General features: G+C 44.0%; 3 protein-coding genes and 2 non-coding genes across 14 annotated transcripts in view; 3 read left to right on the forward strand and 2 right to left on the reverse strand.

Moving 5' to 3' along the window:
• Positions 1–1,329, reverse strand: part of NDUFS1 (NADH:ubiquinone oxidoreductase core subunit S1) — a 39,382-nt gene extending 38,053 nt beyond the window's left edge. The window contains exon 1 of one of the 2 annotated variants that reach the window (XM_047773311.1): positions 1,191–1,329. The gene's annotated coding sequence lies outside the window, so the exon portion shown is untranslated. The remainder of the gene's footprint in view (positions 1–1,190) is intronic. The other variant, XM_047773312.1, reaches the window with a different exon arrangement.
• A 161-nt stretch (positions 1,330–1,490) lies between these two features.
• EEF1B2 (eukaryotic translation elongation factor 1 beta 2) lies at positions 1,491–5,099 on the forward strand. Its single transcript, XM_047773313.1, has 6 exons — positions 1,491–1,934; positions 2,410–2,532; positions 3,789–3,915; positions 4,187–4,253; positions 4,664–4,789; positions 4,900–5,099. The coding sequence occupies exons 1-6, from the start codon at positions 1,855–1,857 to the stop codon at positions 5,052–5,054; spliced, it is 678 nt and encodes a 225-aa protein (XP_047629269.1). The 5' UTR covers positions 1,491–1,854; the 3' UTR covers positions 5,055–5,099.
• On the forward strand, positions 4,032–4,110 carry LOC125123798 (small nucleolar RNA SNORD51). Its single transcript, XR_007134175.1, has one exon. It is a non-coding gene; the product is annotated as a small nucleolar RNA SNORD51 (small nucleolar RNA).
• On the forward strand, positions 4,397–4,529 carry LOC125123800 (small nucleolar RNA SNORA41). The gene has a single exon (XR_007134176.1). It is a non-coding gene; the product is annotated as a small nucleolar RNA SNORA41 (small nucleolar RNA).
• An 11,916-nt stretch (positions 5,100–17,015) lies between the features above and the next one.
• The window catches only part of CMKLR2 (chemerin chemokine-like receptor 2), a 61,630-nt gene continuing 52,590 nt past the window's right edge, over positions 17,016–26,055 (reverse strand). For all 9 annotated transcript variants that reach the window (XM_047773320.1, XM_047773316.1, XM_047773315.1 and 6 more), the window contains one exon: positions 17,016–18,526. In XM_047773320.1, coding sequence (XP_047629276.1) covers positions 17,431–18,498 — 1,068 coding nt within the window. In that variant the 5' untranslated portion in view covers positions 18,499–18,526 and the 3' untranslated portion in view covers positions 17,016–17,430. The remainder of the gene's footprint in view (positions 18,527–26,055) is intronic.

Raw genomic sequence — 26,055 nt, forward strand, 5'->3', positions numbered from 1 at the left:
TGACCCATTTATATGGCATTCTCAGCTTAGACTGCATAAGAGGAAATACATGTAGTGAAATGTTGAGGGAAAAAAAAAAAGTGGATATCACCAAATTCCAGAATATGCAGAATCTGTCCTATTAAAATATATTGATATGAAGGTAAAAATGAATTTGCTGAATTAGAGTAATGACAGATTCAAATTCAAAAATCAGCATTTCATACAACGATGTAAAAACACAGGAAGACTTTTTTGACCAGCCCAGCTAAAATGTCCTAACTACTCCCCAGTCATATCACCATTTAATTCTTCTTAGTAGATTCATTTCTAGCTTATAGTGGACGATCAATAACTGTCTGCTAAATGAACTCTATCTCCACTCTCTGGCCATAACTTAATGTCACTTCTCTGCTATTAAAGAATGCAGGTGTTCTGGCAAACGCATAACACCCCTCTTAAAGATGCACATACAACTCGGTGGAAAAAAAGGACATTCCATAAAAAACTAATTTGCTGTTTATTCACCAGAAACAATTCACCGCTACGTTTCCTACACCCTCAATTCGTATTTGAGCAGAGTCGTCTCTGATATACACGATTTTACAGTACATGTACTAGTTCCCCCAAACTTTTAAACAACGTAGCTCTTTGTTATTCGCACTGCAACCTTGGGACAAATTTTAAAATGTCCTTTTCTTCAGTTTCCCCACCAGTGAAAGAGTTAATAAGTGTTATCCAATCCATAAACATAACCAAATAATAAGAGGCATGTACGGTTGCTAAGGCAACAGCAACGAAAGATGCACTGTACCAGGTTTTGTGCTAATTCGGTGGAAAATGCTCCGTCTTTAGGCCCATGTCACTTGGCACAGGTCCTCCCTCGGGGAACAATACGGCCTCCTCTCCAGGTAGAGGACTGTCCTGCATTCCCTTGCAGAAGGAAGGTCACCCACAAGGCTGCATTCGGGTTACCGCTCCCCCCGGGCCTCCAGACCTCTCCTCCTCTCTGTTCCATCAGACCAGAAACCTTGACTAACAGACCTCACCTGCCGGCTTTCCGGGGGTTCCCCAGAAGGCAGGGTGGAACGGGGTACCCAGTCAAGGACAAGAGGAGAAATGAGTCGGTTGGGCCAAAGGAAATAGTCTCATCAAGGAACAAACTCCGAGGGCCAAGGTACCTCAGCCTTCTCACCCAAACACGACCTCACCTTTTCCCTGGAGCCGCCGAGGATGGCTGCTCTGCAGAACCGTCTACACCGCAACGACCCCTTCAAAGGCCGACTTGCTTATTCAATATGGCGGCCTCGGGCATCTCCGTCAGCCGCTCCTGCAAGAACGGAAACCCGGGAGGGACCAGAAACCCCAGTTCAACAACTTCCCGCGTAGATTGAGTTCGGCAACTTCCGTCAGTTTGACAGAGGGCGGGGCGGAGGGCGTTGCAGCCGGGAGCGGGGGCGGGGTAGAAGGGTTGGCTCAGACCCGCAGTTCCGCCGGAAGTGGCCTGGCGGCCCAGGCCGAACGTCTTCGGTCATCTCCGGTGCTTCAAAAGGCTCTTCTTGTAATCTTCCGAAGCCCTTGGAGATAGTAATTTGAGAAATATCCATTTTATTAATGATTTGCAAACACAGAGAAATACCGGTGGGCAATCTGTCGGCCATTAATTCAGAGCCCTTGATTTTTACATTGTGGAAGCGTAAAGTGCTTTAACCTTTAACCTCTAACCTCCGGCCAGGGGCATCGGAGAGAAACGCCTCCGTCTCTATATAAGGAATTTCCGGGCTTTTTGCGGCCTTTTTCCTCTTAGCGTTAGGCTCCCTCGCCTGCGCTCCTTTTTACCTCCGCTGCGGCCCAGTTCCCAGATCGACAATCGCCATGGGTTTTGGAGACTTGAAAAGCCCCGCCGGCCTCCAGGTGCTCAACGACTACCTGGCAGACAAGAGCTACATCGAGGGGTGAGCGGACCGGCAGGGGCGGCCGGGTGCGGTGGGGCCACGTGGCGCGGCCTCGGCTGCTGCTGGAGGAAAGGAAGCCTGGACCCAGGGCTCTCCTGGGGGAAGGGGCTGCAGAGAGAGAAGGGTTAAAGAGGTGCTTTCTTTTCGCTTACTAGATTCAACTAGGTTTTCCTGCGTTTTGCTCAGTTAACAGATGGAAGCCTGTAGACATGGTGTTAGTGATTGCAATTTCCGAGGTCTACTATGTGTCAGGCATGTCTCAGGATAGCGCGGAGAACCGAGTAGATAATCCCTGATCCTAAGGAGCTTTTTTTTTTTCTCCTTTTCTCAAATAGCTAAAGCACCTTAGGGCCCCCTAACAAATGGGCGCGTTCTCATTCAATAATCTGAGGGTCGTAGCGTTTGTCATTTATTTGCTGGTGTTCGCAGCTTTTTTTTTTTTTTTGAGGTATAACTAGTTTTGTATCATGGACAGGTATGTGCCATCACAAGCAGATGTGGCAGTATTTGAAGCAGTCTCCGGCCCACCACCTGCCGACTTATGTCATGCCCTACGTTGGTATAATCACATCAAATCTTATGAAAAAGAAAAGGCCAGGTAAAATTATCTTTGTGTTCATCTGAAGAATGGACTGATTTTAAGGTTAAACTTGGGATTTCCGCGTGACAAATTAGGATTCTGGCGACTTCATGTTTGTTGGGATATTGTAAGCTAAATTTCTGTGACTTTAGAAGACCAAGAGACTGGAATTCTCCATTTTTTCATGTAACAGGTAGGACATGAACAATTTTGATAAAAAGCAAATCAGGTGAAATGGAAAGTTTTACTCAAGCCACAATGAGAATTATAACTTGTGAAAAGCCCCTCAGAAACATCTGAGAGCTGTTCCACCCATAGAAGTTCTTGAGATAGGGCCGTATGTTGAATGACATGTTACTAACAGTTTATACAATCCAAATCTACAGGTGCAAAGCAAATAGTTTGTTGTGGGTCATGGTGGCCCAAGACTAGGAAGGAATGTTACCTGTAAGGAGGCTTGGTTAATGCAGACGCACAGTATACATAAAAGGGGAGAGAGGAGGTCCAAACGGGGAGAGAAAATTTTTATGTTTAATTATTTATTGTCTTGCCATAAGATATGATTTTACTTCAACAATAGCAATTTAGCTTTTCCCCACACTGCCCTGCTAATGCGTCTAACCCTGATCTGGGGGACTCACCTCTGGGTTAGCAGGTGGCTCATTCTTTCAGTCCTTTGCCTTTCTTCTGAAACTGCTAACAAGAATGGAGTGGGGGTGGGGGAGTGAGCTCCAGTCCACTGAGTGTGCTTAATGAAACCTCAAACAGAAATACTCATCCTAAAAGCAAACCATTGTGCATATTGAATATGACATGTCACGTGCTGTTAATGTTTGAGTGAGGACCTAAAACATGCACAGGTATTTACATGGGAGCGTTGAAGGGTAAGTTCTCAGTACAAAAGGGACCGGTTGATAAGTTGTAATGAAAACAAGTTCTCATGTATTGTCTAAAAAGGGATATCATGGAGTTCCTGTCGTGGCTCAGTCATTAACAAATCCGACTAGGAACCATGAGGTTGCGGTTCCATCGCTGGCCTTGCTTAGTGGGTTAAGGATCCGGCATTGCCGTGAACTGTGGTGTAGGTTGCAAACGCGGCTTGGATCCCATGTTGCTGTGGCTGTGGTATAAGCCCGCGGCACAGCTCCGATTTGATCCCTAGCTTGGGAACCTCCATATGCTGCAGGAGTAGCCCTAGAAAAGGCAGAACGACAAAAAATAAATAAATAAAGGGGGATATCATACCATCCTAACAGTTGATTAATTTTTTTAAGCCTGCCAGGAGTGAAGAAAGCTTTGGGCAAGTATGGCCCTGCCAATGTGGAAGACACCACAGAAAGTGGAGCTACAGACAGTAAAGATGATGATGACATTGACCTCTTTGGATCCGATGATGAGGAGGTATGGCATAAATTGACATGTGTGTGTATCAGTGTGCTTAAGCACAGTCTCTGTAGCCAGAATGGCTGGGGTTGAATCCCAGCTTCCCTTTATTACCTGCCTTTTGAAAATCCTCACTAGCTACATGATGAATAAAATCAAATCACCATCTTTCGGCTGAGCTCCTGATGGATTTGCTTTTTTCTGATAAAGCTGGTCTTTGTGATGATCCCATCAGCTTTAAGGCGGGAACAACCAGCTTTGTGAAATATATTAAATTTATTCTTCACAGGAAAGTGAAGAAGCTAAGAGGCTAAGAGAAGAACGCCTTGCACAGTATGAGTCAAAGAAAGCCAAAAGTAGGTCATTTTATAATTTGTATATAACTTAATTCTTTTTGTAATAATATGAATAATCTTTTCCAAAGATTAATTCCCAAAGTTTCCTCCACATTCCTTGAATACATATTTCAATATCTTCTTTTGAGGCAGAGCTTCAAAACTTCCACAGCTACTGGTCTGCAGCTGTTCTCATGGTAGCAACTGCAGCATTCCTCTGTGGGAAAAAAACTGTTACACAACTAAACACCTCTTTCTTAGCCAAACAGAAAGTGGGCATGTGTGTGACAAACACAAGATGTATTTTCTATAACTATATGGCTAAGGACAGGATCCATTTAGAGACATTAAGATTCCATTAAGCACCTCGGAGTAGGGTAAAAATACTAGAGCAGAGGTATTTGAATCATGTTGTTTCTTATACTTTTTAGAACCAGCACTTGTTGCCAAGTCTTCCATCTTATTAGACGTGAAACCTTGGGATGATGAGACAGATATGGCAAAACTAGAGGAGTGCGTCAGAAGCATTCAAGCAGATGGCTTGGTCTGGGGCTCTTGTGAGTTTAATCTTTGCTTTTTGACACTGGCATCTAATTTGCATACAGTTTCAAGCTTTGTCAACCATTAGGACTTGGCTAACTAAGATTTTTCTTGATGTTCTTTTCAGCCAAACTAGTTCCGGTGGGGTATGGAATTAAAAAACTTCAGATACAGTGTGTAGTTGAAGACGATAAAGTTGGAACAGATATGCTGGAGGAGCAGATCACTGCTTTTGAGGACTATGTGCAGTCTATGGATGTGGCCGCATTCAATAAAATCTAAAATCCATCGTGGACTGTTGCCCTTCAATAAAAGTTTGAAAGACAACCCTTGGCTCTTGACTCCTAAGTTGGGGGTTGGTATTTATATTCCTTCTATTTTGAGGGAAGAAATTCAATGACTAGATAATTCATAAGTAATATAAATTTGGATCAGCATTTTCATTTGACGTTTAGCCCAAACAAGGAGGGAACTACCTATTATAAATACTGTGCCTACACAGATCTCTCCAGTAGACTTGATAAATAATAGACAACTTCTGTACCCATTAGTAATGTCTTCAGTGCGTGATGCTAATTTTCACTGCAGTATTTCAAGTTTTATGTTTGCTTTGTTTTCAAAAGAAATCAGGGAGATAAACTAAACTGAAAATTTTGTAGTGAGAGTTTTGATTTTAGATAATTATTAGCCCCATAGGTTTATAGTGAATGGTTTAAGACTTTGGCCTTTGCAAGAGGTTATAGAGTTACCTATTATCTGAGTTGGTTTTCCTCAGTGAGAATGTAGGGATTACCTCAAGGAATCAAGAGAAATGAGTAAAGAAAGGTATAGTGCTCAGGGCAATACTGGGCACATAAGGAATAATGTTAAATTTGCCAGATGAGGAAACATGGAGGTAAGATAAATGGCAGGACTCATTAATAGTAACCAGTGACTTAAATTTATTGTGACCTAGCATCTTCAAGTTAGGGGTTAATTGTGACTTAAAAATGAGTTAAAATCCCACCTGAAAATAATGCTAAGTGTTAGACAATGGAGGGTGCAATGTTTAGACTATAGACACCTAACCCAAAGGGGGAAAGGATTCCCAGAGTTTGTCATGATTTACAACCATTTGTCAAGGTAGATGTTGCAAATATGCCTTCTGTAACTTCAGGAAAAACTGTTGAGCATGTGGTGTTTTGTTTTTGTTCTTGTTTTTTTGTTTGTTTTTGTTTTGTTTTTAGGGCTGAACCTGCAGCATATGGACGTTCCCAAGCTAGGGGCCACACCACGGCAACACCAGATCTGAGCCTCGATTGCAACCCACACCTCAGGTTACAGCAACACTGGATCATTAGCCCACTGCAAAAGGCCAGGGCTCAAACCCATGTTCTCAAGTATACTAGTCAGCTTCGTTTCCTCTGTGCCACAATGGGAACTCCTGAGGATATGATTCTTATTTTTTAAATTTTTTTGGTCTTTTTGCCTTTTCTAGGGCCGCTCTCGAGGCATACGGTGGTTCCCAGGCTAGGGGTCAAATCAGCTTCAGCCGCCAGCCTATGCCGTAGCCACAGCCACTTGGGATCCAAGCCGCATCTACGACCTACACCACAGCTCACAGCAACGCAGGATCCTTAACCACTGATAGAGGCCAGGGATCGAACATGCAACCTCATGATTCCTAGTTGGATTCGTTAACTGAGCCACGACAGGATGTGATTTGTAATCAGTATTTATTGTGCCCTGGAAGGAAAGCTATATGGATGATTGATCCTTAGGCTATAGTTCATAAGCGGGGCTTAGGTGTAGAGGTCGGACATTTTACCTGGATTCTAAGTTTGACTGAGCCTACTGGGATGGAGGGGCCTTCAGTATTGAGGTGGTGCTACAGGTAAATATATTCACGGTAGTAGTTTTTACAAAAGCAGAGTTTGGGAATGGCTGGCCTCCATTTTGTAGTCTCTAGGCCAAAGATACTACATGTTTGAGGTCAGGATTACCCTAGCAGAAAACAGGTAATACTGTTTCTCCCCTCAATCTGATTTCCTTTGTCTGTGACCACCTTGAATGTGGGAATTGGTTTAAATTCTAAAGAGAATATATTCAGTCAGACATTTTTGTGAATGAAGTCATCAGTCCAACAGACCTGGTCTAAAGTAACGAGAGATTTTTCAGGTTGTCGGTGTCATGAGAGCCAGCAGGGGGCAGCAATTCATTTTCTGGAGAACGGGAGAGCCTGGAGATACTGAAAGAACTGGAAAAAAGCAGAAGTGTAGTAACCAGTGAATAGCCCGAAATAATTCACAATTGTCAACATGTTAAAGGGATTGAGTCCCAAAGAGCTTGACGAAAGTGTTAAATATTAAAAATTATTGATAGGAGTGGCCGTCGTGGCGCAGTGGTTAACGAACCCGACTAGGAACCATGAGGTTGTGGGTTCGGTCCCTGCCCTTGCTCAGTGGGTTAACGATCCAGCGTTGCCGTGGGCTGTGGTGTAGGTTGCAGACGTGGCTCGGATCCCGTGTTGCTGTGGCTCTGGTGTAGGCCAGTGGCTACAGCTCCGATTGGACCCCTAGCCTGAGAACCTCCTTATGCCCCAGGAGCGGCCCAAGAAATAGCAAAAAGACAAAAAAAAAAATTATTGATAAAGAATGATTAAAAATTTGGTTAAAAAGGAAATTAAAAATTTAGTTTATTTAAACCACAGCTGTCATAAATTTTATTTAGAAGTATGTGACTTTAAAATCTTGAATCCATAGCCTTGAATAAAAAAATTAACTTGATGTATCTTTTACTATCACATTTTAAAAAATTTTTAAATTTTATCATTGTTTTTTAATGCATTTTAGGGCCGTACCTGAGGCATACAGAGGTTCCCAGGCTAGGGGTTGAATCTGAGCTGCAGCTGCCAGCCTGCACCACAGCCACAGCAATGCCAGATCCGAGCCTTGTCTACGACCTACACCACGGCTCACAGCAAGGCCAGGGATCGAACCCACAACCTCATGGTTCCTAGTTGGGTTCGTTAACCACTGAGCCATGACAGAACTCCCTTACTATCATATTTTTTTAATATATTTATTTTGTTTTAATTACTCAATGAATTTATTACATTTATAGTTGTACAATGATCATCACAATCCAATTTTTAGGAAAATATGCACATTAACATAGTTCAAAGTTCCAGAGGTTATACAATGAAGTTCCCTGCTGTTCCCCAGGTCTCACATTCACTTATGCTCAGGTTCTTATGTCTTTCCAGAGCTAGTCTAAGCATACTTAAAGACTAATTGTAGCATACAACACAAACTTATGGGTCTTAAGTTTTGGTTGGGTTTTTTTGTTTTGTTTTGTTTTGTTTTTTGTCTTTTGTCTTTTTGCCTTTTTTAGGGCCACTTCCTGCGGCATATGGAGGTTCCCAGGCTGGGGTCGAATCAGAGCTGTAGCCACTGGCCTACACCAGAGCCACAGCAACGTGGGATCCGAGCCGCGTCTGCAATCTACACCACAGCTCATGGCAACGCCAGATCGTTAACCCACTGAGCAAGGCCAGGGATTGAACCCACAACCTCATGGTTCCTAGTGGGATTCGTTAACCACTGTGCCACGACGGGAACTCCTTGTTTGGGTTTTTGTTTTTGTTTTCCTTTTTAGGGCCACACTCAAAGCATATGGGAGTTCCCAGGCTAGGGTTCAAATTGGAGCTGTAGCTGCTGGACTAAACCACACCAGATCCAAGCTGGTCTGTGACCTACATACACCACAGCTCACGGCAACACTGGATCCTTAACCCACTGTGTGAGGCCAGGGATAGAACCTGCATCCTTGTGGGTACTAGTTGAGTTCTTAACCTGTTGAGCCACAACAGGAACTCCCTTTCAAATTTTTTTTTTGTCTTTTGTTGTTGTTATTGTTGTTGTTGTTGCTATTTCTTGGGCCGCTCCCGCGGCATATGGAGGTTCCCAGGCTAGGGGTCGAATCAGAGCTGTAGCCACTGGCCCACGCCAGAGCCACAGCAACGCGGGATCCGAGCCGCGTCTGCAACCTACACCACAGCTCACGGCAACACCAGATCGTTAACCCACTGAGCAAGGGCAGGGACCAAACCCGCAACCTCATGGTTCCTAGTCAGATTCGTTAACCACTTCGCCACAACGGGAACTCCCCTTTCAAATATTTTTGATCCATGATTGGTGGAATCTGCAAATGTAGAACCTACAGATAAGGAAGGCTGATTAATCCAAAAGTCCATAGGCTCAGGAAAGGCTAGAATTGAATAACAGTTTTTTAGAGGAGATGGGACTTGAGCTTGATAGACCTTAATTGGTGATTAGTTTTTTTTTAAAAAAAAGAAAAACTATTCTAGGGTGGTGAAAAAGACAGAATGATAAAGGCAAGAACAAAAAAAGTAAAAGCAAAACAAAAAAAAAATAGGGGAGTTATCTTGTGCAGCAGTTAAGGATTTGGTTTTGTCACTGCAGGTTGGGGTCGCTGCTGTGGTGCAGGTTCAGATTCCAAAAAAAGAAAGAAAGACAAGAATGAGATTAGAGATTTTGGGAGGCAATTAGACAAGTTTAGCTGGATTTTGCAGTGTCAGTTTGGGATTAGAATGAGGCTAAATTGTGGAAGCATCTGAGTTATGATCTGGCTCATTGTATGAGGACAATGGTGAGGCTGGTTTCCAAGACAAAGGCAAAGCAGGGAGTTCCCATCGTTGTGGCGCAGTGGTTAACGAATCCGACTATGAACCATGACGTTGTGGGTTTGATCCCTGCCCTTGCTCAGTGGGTTAAGGATCCGGCGTTGCCGTGAGCTGTGTGTGGTGCAGGTTGCAGACGAAGCTCGGATCCCGCGTTGCTGTGGCTGTGGTGTAGGCCAGTGGCTACAGCTCTGATTCAACCCCTAGCCTGGGAACCTCCATATGCCGTGGGAGCGGGCCTAGAAAGGGCAGAAAGACCAAAAAAAAAAAAAGGCAAAGCATAGATGGGGGGAAGGGGTTGGGGGGTGGTGAGGTGAAATAATAGATAGGGATTAAGAGGGATAGACTTCCAGTTATAAGTCATGGGAATGTAATGTACAGAATAGGGAATATAGTTAATTTTTTTTCTTTTGTCTTTTGTCTTTTTGAGGGCGGTACCCATGGCATAGGGAGGTTCCCAGGCTAGGGGTCCAATCGGAGCTGTAGCTGCCAGCCTACACCACAGCTACAGCAGCTTGAGAGCCAAGCCATGTCTGTGGCCTACACCACAGCTCACAGCAACGCTGGATCCTTAACCCACTGAGCGAGGCCAGAGAATGAACCTGCAACCTCATGGTTCCTAGTCGGATTCGTTTATGCTACACCATGACGGGAACTCCAGTTAATAAAATTATAGAACTATATGATGACAGATGGTTGCTAGACTTTTTGTAGTGTATACTAAAACATTTTAATGTATGTAAATGTCAAATCACCATGTTGTAAACTGAAACTAATTAATATTGTATGCCAACTGTATTTCTGTTTAAAAAAAAAGGCAGAACTATGCACTGGAGATGATTCTGATAGAAGCAGGGAAATAAGAGGACTCAGGTTTTAATAAACAGAAACGGCTAGACTATGGCATATGTGAAACATTTTATAAATTTAACGTATTTGCTTTGGAAAGTAATGGAGACTTTCCAACAAGCTTTTCCAGTTTAATAGCAACACTGAAAAATGCTTGATTCTTTTTCATTGGCTGTAACTGAAAAATAAGCTTATGGACAAAGATACAAATGCAAAGAGTTGCTTTAGTGTTTTGGGATATACCTATATATTTTTTCCCAAACAAACACACTTTGGCAATGGCAGGTATTATCCTTGGAATAAAAAAAATAAAAAAAAATAAATGCTTGCCTCACATACATTGTCTAATATAAACCGCATTATAATAAGCCTGTGAGATAAACAAAGCAGACATTGTTATCACTACTTATAAATGAGGACACAACTCTGAAAGATGACCCCCAGTTGGTCATCTAGTAAGTGAGAGAGGAGGAACTCAGCCTAGGTCTTCATGGACCAGATAAAGTATTGGCGATAGAATGGGGAAAGTTCTTCATCCCTGCCTTTAGATGATTTGATCCTGTTTCATCAGTACAACCTTTGCTTCATGTCCTCAATTAGGAAGAGTAAGAAGATAATATCACACAAGGGTAAACTTAAAATAGAAATTGAGAGAATTCCTATAGCGGCACAGCAGAAACGAATCTGACTAGTTATCCATGAAGATGTGGATTCGATCCCTGGCCTCACTCAGTGGGTTAAGGATCTAGCATTGCAGTGAGCTGCAGTGTAGACCAGCAGTTACAGCTCTGATTCAGTCCCTAGCCTGGGAATTTCCATATGCCACAGGTGCAGCCCTAAAAAGCAAAAAATCAAAATTTAAAAAAAATTACATTAGGAAAATGTCCCAAATGGAAGTCTGTCATTTGGAATGTTATTGGCCTGAATAGCTTTTAGTAAAGTAAAAAATCAAAGGAAACTATATGTAGACATGTAAAACCCCCACCCCTCAAGGAACGGCTGCTCATATGTAAGAATACTGAACTATAGATTGCCATTCTAGCCTGATGCTCACCTGTGAATCTTCTGTCCTCACTTTGTACCTATAAAATGGGACTATTCTCTTTTCTGAACACAGCCTGTTTTCCAATCCCTAAACATTTGTTCTTGCTATGGCACATACCTGAAATGGCCTCTTTTTTCACCTGCATTTGTTAAAATTACAGCCATTCTTCAAGATGGGTTTAAACTATTTCTTTTAAGAAGTCTTAGAGTTCCTATTGTGGTGCAGTGGGTTAAGAATCAGACTGCAGGGAGTTCCTGTCGTGGCTCAGTGGTTAACGAATCTGACTAGAAACCATGGGGCTTGGATCCTGCGTTGCTGTGGCCCTGGCATAGGCCAGCAGCTACAGCTCCGATTCGCCCCCTAGCCTGGGAACCTCCATATGCCATGGGAACGGCCCTAGATAATGCAAAAAAAAAAAAAAAAAAAAAAAAACAAAAACAAAAACCAAAGAGAATCAGACTGCAGTGGCTTGGATCCCTGCAGAGGTGCAGGTTTCATCCCCAGCCCAGCATTGTGGGTTAAATTCAACCGGATTCAATCCCTGGCCCAGGAACTTCCATATGCCTATGGTACAGCCATTAAAAAAAAAAAAAAAAAAAAGTCTTTCATTCTGCTTTTTCCTGCCCCTTCAGCCTCCTAACCCATAAATTCCTTTTTTTTTTTTTTTTTGTCTTTTGTTGCTATTTCTTGGGCCGCTCCCGCGGCATATGGAGGTTCTCAGGCTAGGGGTTGAATCGGAGCTGTAGCCACCGGCCTACGCCAGAGCCACAGCAACACAGGATCCGAGCCGCGTCTGCAACCTACACCACAGCTCACGGCAACGCCAGATCGTTAACCCACTGAGCAAGGGCAGGGACCGAACCCGCAACCTCGTGGTTCCTAGTCGGATTTGTTAACCACTGCGCCACGACGGGAACTCCCTAACCCATAAAATCTTTTTCTCTTTTCAGCCATACCTGTGACATACAGATATTCCTAGGCTAGGGAATCAAACCCACGCCATAGCAGTGACCCTAGCCACAGCAGTGACAACACCAGATCCTTAACTGCTAGGCCATTAGTGACCCCTAATATTTTTATATAGAATTTATAAATGGCCTTCTTATGAAATTATTTGTGTAAGTTCCCTTATTTTCCTACAAGATCTTTATGTTCATTCAAGAGGAGGAAAGGATCTAATGCTGACGAAACAATTGCTGTCAGAAAGTGCCAGGAGTTTCACTGAATAAGCATAGTACCAGCTAATATGTGCTAGGTATTTATAGGGCTAAGCATCACTTAAAGTGCTTTACCTGTGTCAAGTCATTTCATTTTTACAGTAATCCTACATAGCAGGTACTGCTATTGTGATCCCATTTTGCAGATGGGGGAAGCTGAGGTCTAAAAATTTGGATTAATTCAGCCAAGGTCACAGATCTTGAATATATTGGAGCCATAGTTCAAAGCCGGATGGATAGCCTGCCTCGGAGGCTCTGGAACTTGTCCTTGGAAGAGCTTCCTTCCAGTGAGGAGTCAGGTCTGTCTGGGTGGGTCTGTGCTCCAGCCCGGGGAAGCTGGGATTCTTCACTGTTGTGCCAACTAGGCATCCACCATCCTTGCTTCCTCCTCAAATTGCCCCAGTGCCATCCTCTTCTCCACCCCTCTGTCTTTTCAATCATTCGTCCTGCTCTCAGTCATTGGACCCCCAGAGTCCCTTCCATCCGGGTTCCAACCGCCAGGGAAATGCCGATCCTGGGTCCAGGCTTGTGTCCTATGCTGCACTTTGGATCTTCCCTCAAGCTGAAAATAAAACATTAACACGTTCCTGCTGGAAAGTGACTATGCTGGTTGCTACTTTCTACTAGTAGAGTCCTGGAAGTTGTATCCCACCATTAGCTATTTCATTTGACTTGATTTTTTTTTTTGTCTTTTTAGGGCTGCACCCATGGCATATGGAAGTTCCCAGGCTAGGAACTGCACCTGCCAGCCTATGCCACAGCAGTGTGGGCTCTGGAGCTACACCTGCGATGTACACTACATGTCATGGCAATGCCGGATCTTTAACCCACTGAGTGAGGCCAGGGATCGAACTTGTGTCCTCATGGATACTGGCTGGGTTTGTTACTGCTGAACCACGATGGGAACTCCACTATTAACTATTTTAAAAACCACCAGGAGTTCCCATTGTAGCTCAGTGGGTTAAAGACCTGATGTAGTCTATGTGAAGATGCCAGTAGGCCTCGCTAAGTGGGTTAAGGATCCAGTGTTGCTGCAAGCTGCAGCATAGGTGGCAGATGAGGCTCGAATCTGGTGTTGCTGTAGCTGTGGTATAAGCCAGCTGCTGCAGTTCAGATTCGACCCCTGGCCCAGGAACTTCCATATGTTGCAGGCGTGCCATTAAAAAAAAAAAAAAAAAAAAAAGCCACTGAAACCAGTTCTTAGCCTAGGGTACAAGGACTCCCTGAAACTATTTAAAAGCATTTTTCTGTAGAAGGGCCCATAACTGCTGTTAGATTTTCAAATGAATTCAGAGTATTTATTGACTTTGACTTTTAAAGTTTCCTTTTTACATGCTAGAGCCAGTAATATCTTTCAGGATCTCAAATATTTTCACAGGCCCTTGGAAAGCCCACAGGCCCTGGACGCTGTGCCCCTAGTCTATAGCATGAGAAAAAAAACCGAACAACTCTGCATAGGTTCCTAACTCACAAAGCTTGGGAAGCAGCACCCGGAAATGTATCTTTCAGACCATAGGCTCCGTAATGTACTTTTGCCCTTGGTTGCTTAATCCCCTTCCTTCCTGCTCAGGCTTCCTCTTTCTCCCCAAGCCTTGAGGGTCCCTCTCTTTGCCAAGCTAGGGATGAGCTTACAGAGTTCTCTTCTCTTTTTTGGGTCCTGCATCTTTTCTCTTGATCCTGGGAAACTATCCCTGAGGGTTGACGGGGACCCCAGAGTGGAATATTGCAAACCCTGTGGTGAAGAGTCAGGGTTAAGGCTGCACAAAGGGCTGGAAACTCATAATAAGCCTTCCTCTCCCTGCCTCCCCTTAACGCATCTTGGGTATGGCAGAAGCCAGGAAGCTTGGGAGCCACAGAAATTTGGGATATGATGAGATGTGCCACATGTTTTTTCAAGGAATAATTTCTAAACCAGATCTGATTGTTGCATGGGGCTAACAGTAAAGTACATGGCCAATAAATGATCTGAGAGCAGCATTTATAAAAACTAAAAGATGAGAAACAAACTCATGGACTTAGGGAATAGACTTGTGGTTGCCGAGGGGGAGGGGAAAGGAATGGGATGGGCTGGGAGTTTGGGGTTAGTAGATGCAAACTATTGCATTTGGAAATAAAGTGGAGAGATCTTGCTGGATAGCACAGGGAACTGTATGTAGTCACTTGTGATGGAACATCATGGAGGATAATGTGAGGAAAAGAATATTATATGTGTATGCCTGGGTCACTTTTGGGTCACTTTGTTGTGCGGCGGAAATTGACACAACATTGTAAATCAACTATAAGAGTAAAAACCTTTTTTTTTTTTTTTTTTTGCTATTTTAGGGCCGCGCCTGTGGCATATAGAGGTTCCCAGGCAAGGGGTCAAATTGGAGCTGTAGCCGCTGGCCTACACCACAACCACATCAACGTCGGATCCTTAACCCACTGAGTGAGGCCAGGGATCGAACTTGCATCCTCATGGATCCTCGTTGGGTTCATTGATCGCTGAGTCACAAAGGGAACTACAAGAAAAACCTTCAAAAACAAAAAAATAAGAGACGAGATGAAAAGGATATCAATTCAAGAAATAGCATAGCTCCCCTCAAAACTTTCAAAATAAAATCAAGATATTATAGGCAATATGTTTTAAAAGTTGCCGTAGTTCTCTGGTGGCTCAGCAGGTTAAGGATTTGGCACTATCCTGTGGCTTGGGTCATTGCTGTGGCATGGGTTTGATCTCTTGCCTGGGAACGTACACATACCATAGGTGCAGCCAAAAAATAAAAATAAAATTGCAGTGAGTAGCAGAGTTTATATTCATAAAAGACAAGGGTAGTGGCAGAGACATGGAAACGGAAACAGCAACAGCAAGGACACAGATTTCCAGTGTTTCTTCATTTCCATCTTTTCCTCTCTGAACAGTCCACAATATTCCTGGTTCTTATGGCACTTATTACTCTCTATTTTAGGATTATTTTTATTCAAGTTTCATCTCACTTTCTACACTGTTAAGTACCTTAACAGTTGACAATATCAATCTACCATGGTTCTATATAACTCAGAGTCCTCTGTTTGCTAAAGGGATAAATGAATAGAAGTCAAAATACTATTGCAGTATTAAATGCAACAGATATGCACCAAGAAGAAGTCACTAACTTTAAGGTATACTTCTTGGCTTTATACTGCCATTCATATAAATATAGGAACAGAAATGAAAATCTCAGTACGTCGTACGAACTTTCTTTTCCTGAAATCATTGATATTGGGCTGGCCTATCTACTATCTGGATTTCAGTGTTTCATGTTTATAGCAATCTTATACGTACTGGTGCATACCCAGAATTTCTCCAAAACATTTGTATTTATGGTGATATTGTGGCATATCATGATGGGTACATATCCCCATCAAGAGGTGGGGTCCATGTCCCCTCCCCTTGAATTTGAGCTGGCCAGCGACTGCTTTGACCAACAGAGTACAGTGGAAGCGATATTGTGCCAGTGTCTGGCATAGTTTTTAAGAGTATTGGAGTTTCCTGGTGTCCCAGTGGGTTAGGGATCAGGTGTTATGACTGCTGTGGCTTGGGTGGCTGCTCTGGTGTGGGTACAACTCCTGGCCCAGGAATCTGCATGCTACCACCTCAGCAAAAAAAAAAAAAAAGAAAAGAAACTTACACTTTGAGTTTTCCTGTGGTTCAGCAGGTTAAGGAACTGGTGTTGTCACTGCAGCGTCTTGGTTCCACCCTCTTGGAGCCCTACTTACTGCCATATAAGAAGTCTGTCCTGCTGTATAGCACAGGGAACTATATCTAGTCACTTGTGATGGAACATGATGGAGGAGAATGTGAGAAAAAGAATATATATATATATGTATGACTGAGTCACTTTGCTGTGCAGTCAAAATTGACAGAACACTGTAAATCAACTATAATGGAAAAAATAAAAAATCTTTTAAAAAAAAGTAGAAAGGGGAAAACACACACATACACACAAGTCTGCCTACCCTGAGATGCCATGCCAGAATACCCATGAAGAAAGGAGGAGATAGAGGAGAGGGAGGGAGGGGGAGGAGGAGATAGAGGGGGAAGTGGGCCGCTCAGCCAGTCCCCAGCTGTTCCAAACCTCAGCTGGTTAGGTCATCCCAGGTCAGCTGCAGCTCCAGATACTGTGAAGCAGAGAGGCGACCGCCCTTCTGCACCTTGTTTAAATTCTTGATCCTCAGAATTGCGAGATATAATTACAATAAATTGTTGTTTTAGGCAACTAGATTTTGGGACAGTTTACTAAGCACTCATAGTTAACTGGAAAAAATTTAAACTACTATAACCAATTATTACTTTAATTCATAAATGCACAGACACAGATTACAGGAAATAAAGAAATTAAGTACATATACTGCATTTTAAGAATTAGTCCGGGAAGTTCCCTGGTGACCCAGCAGTGAAGGATCTGGCGTTGTCACTGCTGTTGGCGCAGGTTTGATCTCTGGCCCAGGAACTTCCACATGCCTCAGAAAGAAAGAATAAGTTAATAGGTTACTTATGCAAAATTAAAGCTTAAGCGCACATTATTTTTACATTTTTAAAATTAGTCATGTATTTAATATTAAGATTTAGAACTTCAAAAAAGTTATTAAATTGAAAAAGTAGTGTTGATAACTCCTTTACACTATACTTCGTAAGAATAACACAGATAATTTCAGTGGCAGGAGAAAAAGATGAAGATCCTTCTTACGTTTTATATCCACAGAAAAAGGTGATGCCAATAAAATGACCAAAAATAAAAAGAAGATACAGTCAGCTCTATGTCTCAGAAACAAATAATCTGAAAGCATCTGTCAGGGGCCTTCAGTATACAAAAGCTGTATACTGACTTGCGGAAGAGTGAGAGTTCATTGGGCTGTTTCTAGGAGACCCAGATTTTTGGTTTCAGAGTTCCTGAGCGGCTCGCTCACTGTGCCAGAACAGCTCACTTCCCACAGTGTGTATTTTAGTATCTCAGCAACTGAGGCCCGAAAGCGCACCTGGAATTTCTTGCTAATTAGGACGTAAAGGATGGGGTTCAAGCAACTATTGAGGAAGGCCAAGCCAGTGGAGAGGGGGATCCCAGCCTGCAGCACCTGGTGGAAATAGCTATTGTGGTGAATTGTGAGCTCCCAGATGCTAAATAGGTGATAAGGAGTCCAGCAAATCAAAAAGGCCAGGACCACAGCCAGGACGGTCCAGAAGTGCTTACTGGAGGCCAGGATGCTTCTCTTTTTCACCTTGAAGATGAGACTCAAGTAGCAGATGCTCATGGTTAGCAAAGGAAAGAGGTACCCGACAATAACTTTCACCCAGGTCAGCACGTGATGCCTCATCAACACGAGGTCAGGATCTTGCTCGTGGAAGTTGTTATAGCAAACGGTGCGGTTATTGGACTCCAGAGTCTCCCGGAAGAAGAGGGCTGGGCCACCCATTAGCGAAGCCAAAAGCCAAACGACTATGACAATAACCAGCGAGTTTCTTAGGGTCCGGTACCGATGAGATAAGACAGGGTGGATCAAGTAGATATAGCGGTCCAGGCTGATCACCGTCAGGAAGAAAACACTGGCAAACATGTTCAGCTGAGCAATGAAGGCATTGGCCTTACACAAACAGACGCCAAAGGGCCAGTGGAAACCCATGGCCACGTAGGAGATATACAGGGGCAGGAAGAGAAGAAAAATGAAATCCGCGATGGCTAGATTGAGGAACCAGAGCGTGGTGACCGTCTTCTTCCACTTGAATCCGGTGAACCAAATGACGATGGCATTGCCCGGGATGCCCAGGACAAACGCTAAACAATACAGCACCAGGGAGACCCAGTGAACCCCTCCCAGGTGCGCTTTCTCCTCCAAGTCGGTCTCTGGAGAGTAATCTTCCAGGACATAGGAGTAGTTCTCAAATTCTTCAAATAACGTTTCCTCTAGATCTTCCATGGCCTTGCTAAGTGCAGAATGAAGAAACCTGTGGAAGCCAATTTATAAGGAAAGAAAACAACTTTTAAAAGAAGAAGAAATGTTGGAGATCCCGTCGAGGCTCAGTGGTTCATGAATCCAGCTAGGAACCATAAGATTTCGGGTTCGATCCCTGGCCTTGCTCAGTGGGTTAAGGATCTGGCATTGCCATGAGCTGTAGTGTAGGCTGCAGACGCGGCTAGGATCCTGTGTGGCTATGGCTGGGGCTGTGGTATAGGTCGGCAGCTACAGCTCCAATTAGACCCCTAGCCTGGGAACCTCCGTATGCCTCAGGTGCGGCCCTAGAAAAGAAAAAAAAGAAAAAAAATTAAAATAAAACAAAAGCATGGAGTTGGCATCGTGGCTCAGCAGAAATGAATCTGACTAGCATCCATGAGGATGCAGGTTCGATCCCTGGATTCACTCAGTGGGCTAAGGATCCGGCGTTGCCATGAGCTACAGTGTAGGTCGAAGATACGGCTTGAATCTGAAGTTTCTGTGGCTGTGGTGTAGGCCAGCAGCCTCAGCTCTGATTTAACCCCTATCCTGGGAACCTCCATATGCTGCAGGTGCAGCCCCAAAAAGCAAAAAAAAAAAGAAAAAAAAAGTAATTTGGAGTTCCTTCTATGGTGCAGTGGATTAAGAATCCCTGAGGTGCGGGTTTGATCCCTGGCTCAGCATAGTGGGTTAAAGAATCCAGTGTTGCTGCAGCTGTGGATAGGTTGCTGCTGTGGCTTGGATTCAATCCGTGGCCCAGAAACTTGCATATGTCATAGGTGAGGCCTTAAAAATTAAAGGAAAAAAAAACTCAAAAAACAAAAGCAATTCATTAGCATCCTCCCACCCCCGACCCAGCCAACTTTTTTAAAATTTGTAATATTAGGTTCAAGTGCCATCTTTTCTTGCAAACACTGTCTTTTCTTTTTAGGGCCGGAGCAGCATCTACGACTTATACCACAGTCCATGGCAACATTGGATCCTTAACCCGCTGAGCAAGACCAGGAATCTAATCCGTATCCTCATGGATACTAATCAGATTTTTAACCTGCTGAGCCACAACAGGAACTCCTGGAAAGATTATCTGATGTTACCTTCCCCCAGATAATTATCATTATCATTATACCCAATAGTCAATGCTATTAGGAATTTGCTAGATGTCAGGCATGTATGATCTAATTTGATCCTTGAAAGAAGGATAAGTAGTGAGTACTATTTTTCCTATTTATAAGAAAAAATACTGAAGCTTCGAGAAGCCTAGTGACTTTCCCAGTATCACACAACTGATAATCAGAGAGTCAGGCTCTAAACTCAGATCTATTGAACCCAGATCCTGAGCTCTTAACCCCTACAACATTCCCTCTTCTGTCCTACTCCTCTGATTGTACTTACTACACTACACTGTTGTGCATGTGTCTCTAGTTTCTGCCCTACCAAACTGCGAACTCCTGGAGAACGACTGTCATCTCTGCAACCACCCCCTCCAGAGTCTCATGCAGGTCGTATATTAACCTATATCACAGGTGCTCAACATGCGCTCAGTAAATGATTGGTTCTGCTGTGAACTCTGTTCAGAACCAAATGTAATTTTAAAGCCTTGGGTGAGAGTGAGTTCACCCTTAAGTCACTTCATGCCAGAATCTCTCGGACCTTGACCCACAGTTCTACCCTCAAGATCTAACCTTGTTTCTTGCCACCAAGTCTTTTCTTTCATGGGTCCCCAGACTGGCTTCCTTTCTGCTGCCTCTTTCTTCCAGGTGTAGGCTCTTACTCTGCCCTCCTCATCCTTCTGGTGGCTGACCCTCTGCCATGTCAAGCCCTTTCCAGCCTCATCTCCAACTCCCTGTCTTGGTTTTCTGCCTGGATACTAGGACTCCCTTACCTTCCTGGTGCCTATGACCTGATCTTTAGCAATTATAAAGCAAAATGGCCCTAGGTCACCTTACAAAACTCCAAGCAGTGAGTAGAGAGAACCTCATTCTCCAGACATAGAAAAAGCCAGTGGAGGACATTTAATTGCACCCAATCACTATCCTCACCAAGGCAGAGGCTTCCCCCTTCCAATGTCATTTCTGACCCTGCAGGGCCAGAATGGTCACAGGACCTGATGAACCACCCCTCTTCCCAATTCTCTTGGGGAAGGGCAAGCGGGTACCTTGAGGATGAGTGATCCTTCTGAACAGAATCCCTTCAAAGGGAAAGCCCTGTTCCTCCAGTTCTCTGGTGGCACAGCGAGTTAAAGGATCCGGCGTAGGAGTTCCTGCTGTGGCTCAGTAAAAACGAACCTGACTAGCATCCATGAGGATGTGGGTTCGATCACTGGCCCTGCTCAGTGCATTAAGGATCCGGCACTGCTGTGAGCTGTGATGTAGTTCGAAGATGTGGCTCGGATCCTGCGTTGCTGTGGCTGTGCTGTAGGCCGGCAGCTACAGCTCCATTTCTACCCCTAGCCTGGGAACTTTCATATGCCACACCTGGGGCCCCCAAAACAAAAGAAAACAACAAACAAAAAATCCAAAGGATCTGGTATTGTCACTGCAGCAGCTCAGTCACTTCTGTGGCACAGGTTCAGACCCAGGAAATTCCACATGCCATAGGCATAGCCAAAAAAAGAAAAAAGAAAAAAGAGAAGAAAGAAGAAAGCCCTGTTCCTGATTAACTATGCTCCAGTAAAACTTAAAACAAAAACAACAAAAAAGAAAGCCCTGTTCCAGAGAAGTTCCTAATCTAGAAAGCAGAAGAGTAGGTTGGATGCATTGACCAGTTCAGGCTTGGAGAAAGATCTTCAAGAGGAGGTGAATACCGCCCAGCTGAACCCTTCATTGGAACTATAAGCTAGAAATTCCCCTATGACTTAGAGCAGATGTTTTTGTGCTGGTGAGGGTGAAAGGGAGGGGTGGGATGGAGAAAAGGGAGAAGTAAGGCAGAATTCAGCAAGTACCCTACCAAGTCCTTGGTTGGTCAGTTAACCCTTGAGGGCGATATTGGTATACTGCTTTCCAATTTCTAGGCACCTCCAGATCAAGTTAAGTTTCCAAATCTTGCTTAGACCAGCCCAAATATCTAGAGACTAGCTGTATTAGTTTCCTAAGGCTGTTGTAACAAAGTATTCTAAACGGAGTAGCTTAAAATAACAGATATTTATCATCTCAAAGTCTGGAAAACACTGCAATCAAGGGGTAGGCACAGTTGTTGCCTTCTGAAGGCTCTCAGTGAGAACCTATCCCATGCTTCTTGTCTAGATTCTGATGGTTCACTGGCAAATGTTGGCAGTCCTTGGCTTGTACAGGCAACACAAGATGTTTGACCTCTTCATTCTATGCCAGAGTCTCAGGCCTTCCCCTACCCTTTTCCTCTTCTTTTCATTGGCTGGATGAGGATGCAGTGGTGAGCCACCGTGTATCATGTGGATGAGGAAAACATAATTTTTCACAAGATAGAAGCTTGGGTCCCTGGGTGACCTTATGGAGCAGAGCAGCCCTGTTTTGTTCTCTAGACTCACCTCTTTCTGGATTACAAAGTGAGAAAATATTTCCCCCACTATTCTTTTGGGCTTTTGTTAAAGCAGGTGCACCTGTACCCTAACTAATATAGCTTCTCTAGGCGTTTCCTTTAAGCAGTGTGGTGGAGACCTGGCAGTGCTCATCTCCTGTGAAAAGATGTTACAAGAAATGCTTTTGGGAGTTCCCATTGTGGCACAGCGAAAATGAATCTGACTAGTATCCACGACGACGAGGGTTCAATCCCTGGCCTTGCTCAGTGGGTTAAGGATTTGGCATTGCTGTGAGCTGTGGTGTAGGTCACAGTCGTGGCTCAGATTCTGCGTTGCTATGGCTCTGATTTGACTCCTAGTCTGGAAACCTCCATATGCTGTAGGTGAGGCCCTAAAACGATAAAAAAGAAAAGAAAAAGAAAAGAAAAAAACAATTGAGGTAGGAGCTACTCCTAACCATTGTCATGTCTTTCAAAAAAGAGAGAGGGGAGCTTCCTTTAGGGAGAACAGAAAGGAAGAAGCTGGCTTTGGAAGGAGGATCTCTCTTACCCCAGCAAGGGTCAAGGAACAATTTAAAGAACACCCTTTTTAGCCGTGAAGGCAGAGCCATGAGTGAGTTTTGCAACTGACTATGGTGAGCTGGTAAGGCTTCCGCTTTTTTTTTTTTTTTTTTTTTTTTTGGCCACAGACCCAGCAACATAGGATGGTAGGATATGAGCTGCGTCTTCAACCTACACCACAGCTCATGGCAATGCTAGATTCCCTCATGGACACTATTTGGGCTTGTTTCCTCTGAGCCACAAAGGGGAGTCCCAAGCCTCCTGCTTTCTAAGGAAACGAGGGGCAGATCTAGAGTAGTGTTGATAACAGGCCTATGTTCTTTGGACTGAGTTAAATGACCTCTGCCATGTATTTCATAATTTAAATGTCCCAAGTGCAAGTAGCTTAATTCGTGCAGTTGTCCAAGTTGAGGAGATGATGGGATTTGGGTGAACCAAAGAGCAGTGGGCTTGCTTTCAGTGGAGACCAGCTACTCAGTTCCAGCCAACTGTTTTCATGTGGGAAACGATGGCTTTGTGTTGCCAGAGTTTTTGAAGAATGGCTAAGTATCTATTTTTTTTTTTAAATCTATGTTTTTAAAGTGAAATGTTTCCAACTTCTAACCTATACTGTTTTAAAACAAATGTGGGCCGGAGTTCCCGTCGTGGCGCAGTGGTTAACGAATCCGACTAGGAACCATGAGGTTGCGGGTTCGGTCCCTGCCCTTGCTCAGTGGGTTAACGATCCGCCATTGCCTTGAGCTGTGGTGTAGGTCGCAGACGCGGCTCGGATCCCGAGTTGCTGTGGCTCTGGCGTAGGCCGGTGGCCACAGCTCAGATTCAACCCCTAGCCTGGGAACCTCCATATGCCGCAGGAGCGGCCCAAGAAATAGCAACAACAACAATGACAACAACAACAACAAAAGACAAAAAAAAAAATGTGGGCCATATTCAGCCCAGCTCTGAATTTGTGACCCCTGGGGAAGGCAAACTCTTTGATAACTCTGAGCTTTTCAACAACGAAGGAGGCTCTACATTAAAATGGAAAGAGGAACTCTCCGGGAGTTCCCATTGTGGCACAGTGGTTAACGAATCCGACTAGGAACCATGAAGTTGTGGGTTCGATCCCTGGCCTTGCTCAGTGGGTCAAGGATCTGGCGTTGCCGTGAGCTGTGGTGTAGGTTGCAGATGAGGCTCGGATCCCGCGTTGCTGTGTCTCTGGCATAAGCCGGTGGCTACAGCTCCGATTCGACCCCTAGCCTGGGAACCTCCATATGCAGCGGGAGCGGCCCAAGAAATAGCAAAAAGACAAAAAAAAAAAAAGAAAGAGGAACTCTCAGTTGGCCTCTGAGAATGATTTGCTCCTTGGTCCCAGTAAGGCAACCAGAAGATTTTATGCTACTTGGGGGCCTCACCACAGACCTCATTTTAACCAGTGGATATAGGAGATTGACTATCAGAGTTGAGACAGAATTGAGACAGAGCTGACTATCAGAATTTTTTTTTTTCTGGGAAAAAAAATGCCACAGACAAGTTCCTGACTTTACTGGGTTTCTATTAGTTACCAAGGAGGACCATGGTAAGAAAAGCAGAATAATGGATGGATGTCTAGGACCAGAGCTATTCCTCGGAGCTGTAACAAAGCTTCTGGTTCTCAAGAGGGAATGGTGAGTAAACTCCCTGATAAATGACCTTCATCTTGCTTTCTGTCATCTCTGGTTAGAAGACCCTATGTTCCTGCTTCGTCATTGTTCTAATCCATACAGCTGGGGTCTTTCAACTCTCACTTGTAAGCTCTTCCCTTGCCCCAAACTTGAACTCAACTACATTCCTCATTTGAAGTATAACTTGGCAGTCATCCTGATTCATGGTTCTATCTTTACTCCATTCTTTTTTTTTTTTTTTCTTTTTTGGCCTCCACTGCAGCTGCAGCAACCCCAGATCTTTTAACCCACGATGCCAGGTGGGGATCGAACCTGTTTCCTGATGCTGCAAAGATGCCATCACTGATCCCACTGGGCCACACCAGGAACCCCTCTACTTTATTTTGATTTGGGCAACTGGGTTATTGCCTTGTTCCTCATCCTTGCCTCTGAATTCCAGTTTCAGATTGTGATATTTTTGGTTCTCTGGAGAACACTGATGTCTGTTACCTCATTTCCATGACTCCTCGCCTTTGCTCTCTGGGAGGATCCAGGTTTCTCTCCCACCTTGGTTAGATGACTCACTTAGTACCCCAAGAAACATTGTCTGACACCAATTCCCATCCCTTCTTGCCACCAAAATCTATATCAGTGGTTCTCCACCAGGGGCAATTTTGCCTTCCAGGGTTATTTGACAGTATGTCTAGAGACATTGCTGACTGTCACAACAGGGGATGGGAGATAAGGGGGGGAATGCTACTGGCATCTAGTGGGTAGACACACACACACACACACACGCACAATGTACATATGCATATATACACATATACATTTTTTTTGGAGAAGTGATAGGACGATGTGAGTAAAGACTCACTGGTAAAACTAGAGGGATGTCTGGGTGATGGAAAAAAGCTTTGCTGGGCAGTAACCAGAAACAAAGATGGGTAGTGGGTAAATTTAAGTCTTTAAATTCAGGTTTAAAGGAAACATCATCATTTATTAAACAGGAAAAGTCAAACTGTCTTTCTTGGCTGGCAGTGACTTTCCATTGAGGCATCGTATATTTTTCTCAGTTTGGAAGTGCTTTGGAAGTTCCGTCGTGGCGCAGTGGTTAACGAATCCGACTAGGAACCATGAGGTTTCGGGTTCAATCCTTGGCCTTGGTCAGTGGGTTAAGGATCCAGCATTGCCGTGAACTGTGGTGTAGGTCACAGATGCAGCTCGGATCCTGTATTGCTGTGGCTGTGGTGTAGGTCGGCGGCTACAGCTCCAACTTGACCCCTAGCCTGGGAACCTCCATATGCCATGGGAGTGGCTCAAGAAAAGGCAAAAAAAAAAATTGGAAGCGCTTGGAAGAGCACAATAACACTGCCAGGAGGAGGCTTTTCAACTTGTCTGAAAAGAGGAAATAGCTACTGTATTTGTCTTAAACCATATGTGCTGCTGAAAGGCAAATAAATATTTCTGACTGAAATAAGGACTAATACAGATCTATGTGATTTTAAATCTTTTGAGGCTGTATTGCAGAAATGAATATAAACAGGAGCACCCAAGTCCATTAAAAATGTGGGAAAAATGCTTGGTGTGGAGCAAAGTTCAGAGAAGCATCCCTGAAGTTTGTGGTTTTATTTCCAAAGAACATGAAGAGGCATATTTACCCAGGGACGCAGCTGCTGTAAAGCACCAAGCTATGACATTCCTGGGTTATATTTGCTTCGACACTCCACTGACAAGTGTCTAGTTCTGGAGCACAGAACTATTTACTGAGTTAAACAAACTGGTTTCTGACCTTTCAGACTTAAGAGATAGTAAAGCTGAATCTCTTTTCTGAATAAATAGATTTACTCCAAGTGTTCTGTCAGAAAGC

The sequence above is a fragment of the Phacochoerus africanus genome, chromosome 3 (assembly GCF_016906955.1).
Source record: "Phacochoerus africanus isolate WHEZ1 chromosome 3, ROS_Pafr_v1, whole genome shotgun sequence".
Taxonomy (NCBI): domain Eukaryota; kingdom Metazoa; phylum Chordata; class Mammalia; order Artiodactyla; family Suidae; genus Phacochoerus; species Phacochoerus africanus.

Bases quoted from the DNA above. Each gene is read 5' to 3' on its own strand.
- EEF1B2 (XM_047773313.1), top strand. From the start codon at position 1,855: ATGGGTTTTGGAGACTTGAAAAGCCCCGCCGGCCTCCAGGTGCTCAAC. The intron at 1,935-2,409 runs GTGAGCGGACCG...TATCATGGACAG, and splicing joins GACAAGAGCTACATCGAGGG to GTATGTGCCATCACAAGCAG. The intron at 2,533-3,788 runs GTAAAATTATCT...AATTTTTTTAAG, and splicing joins TATGAAAAAGAAAAGGCCAG to CCTGCCAGGAGTGAAGAAAG.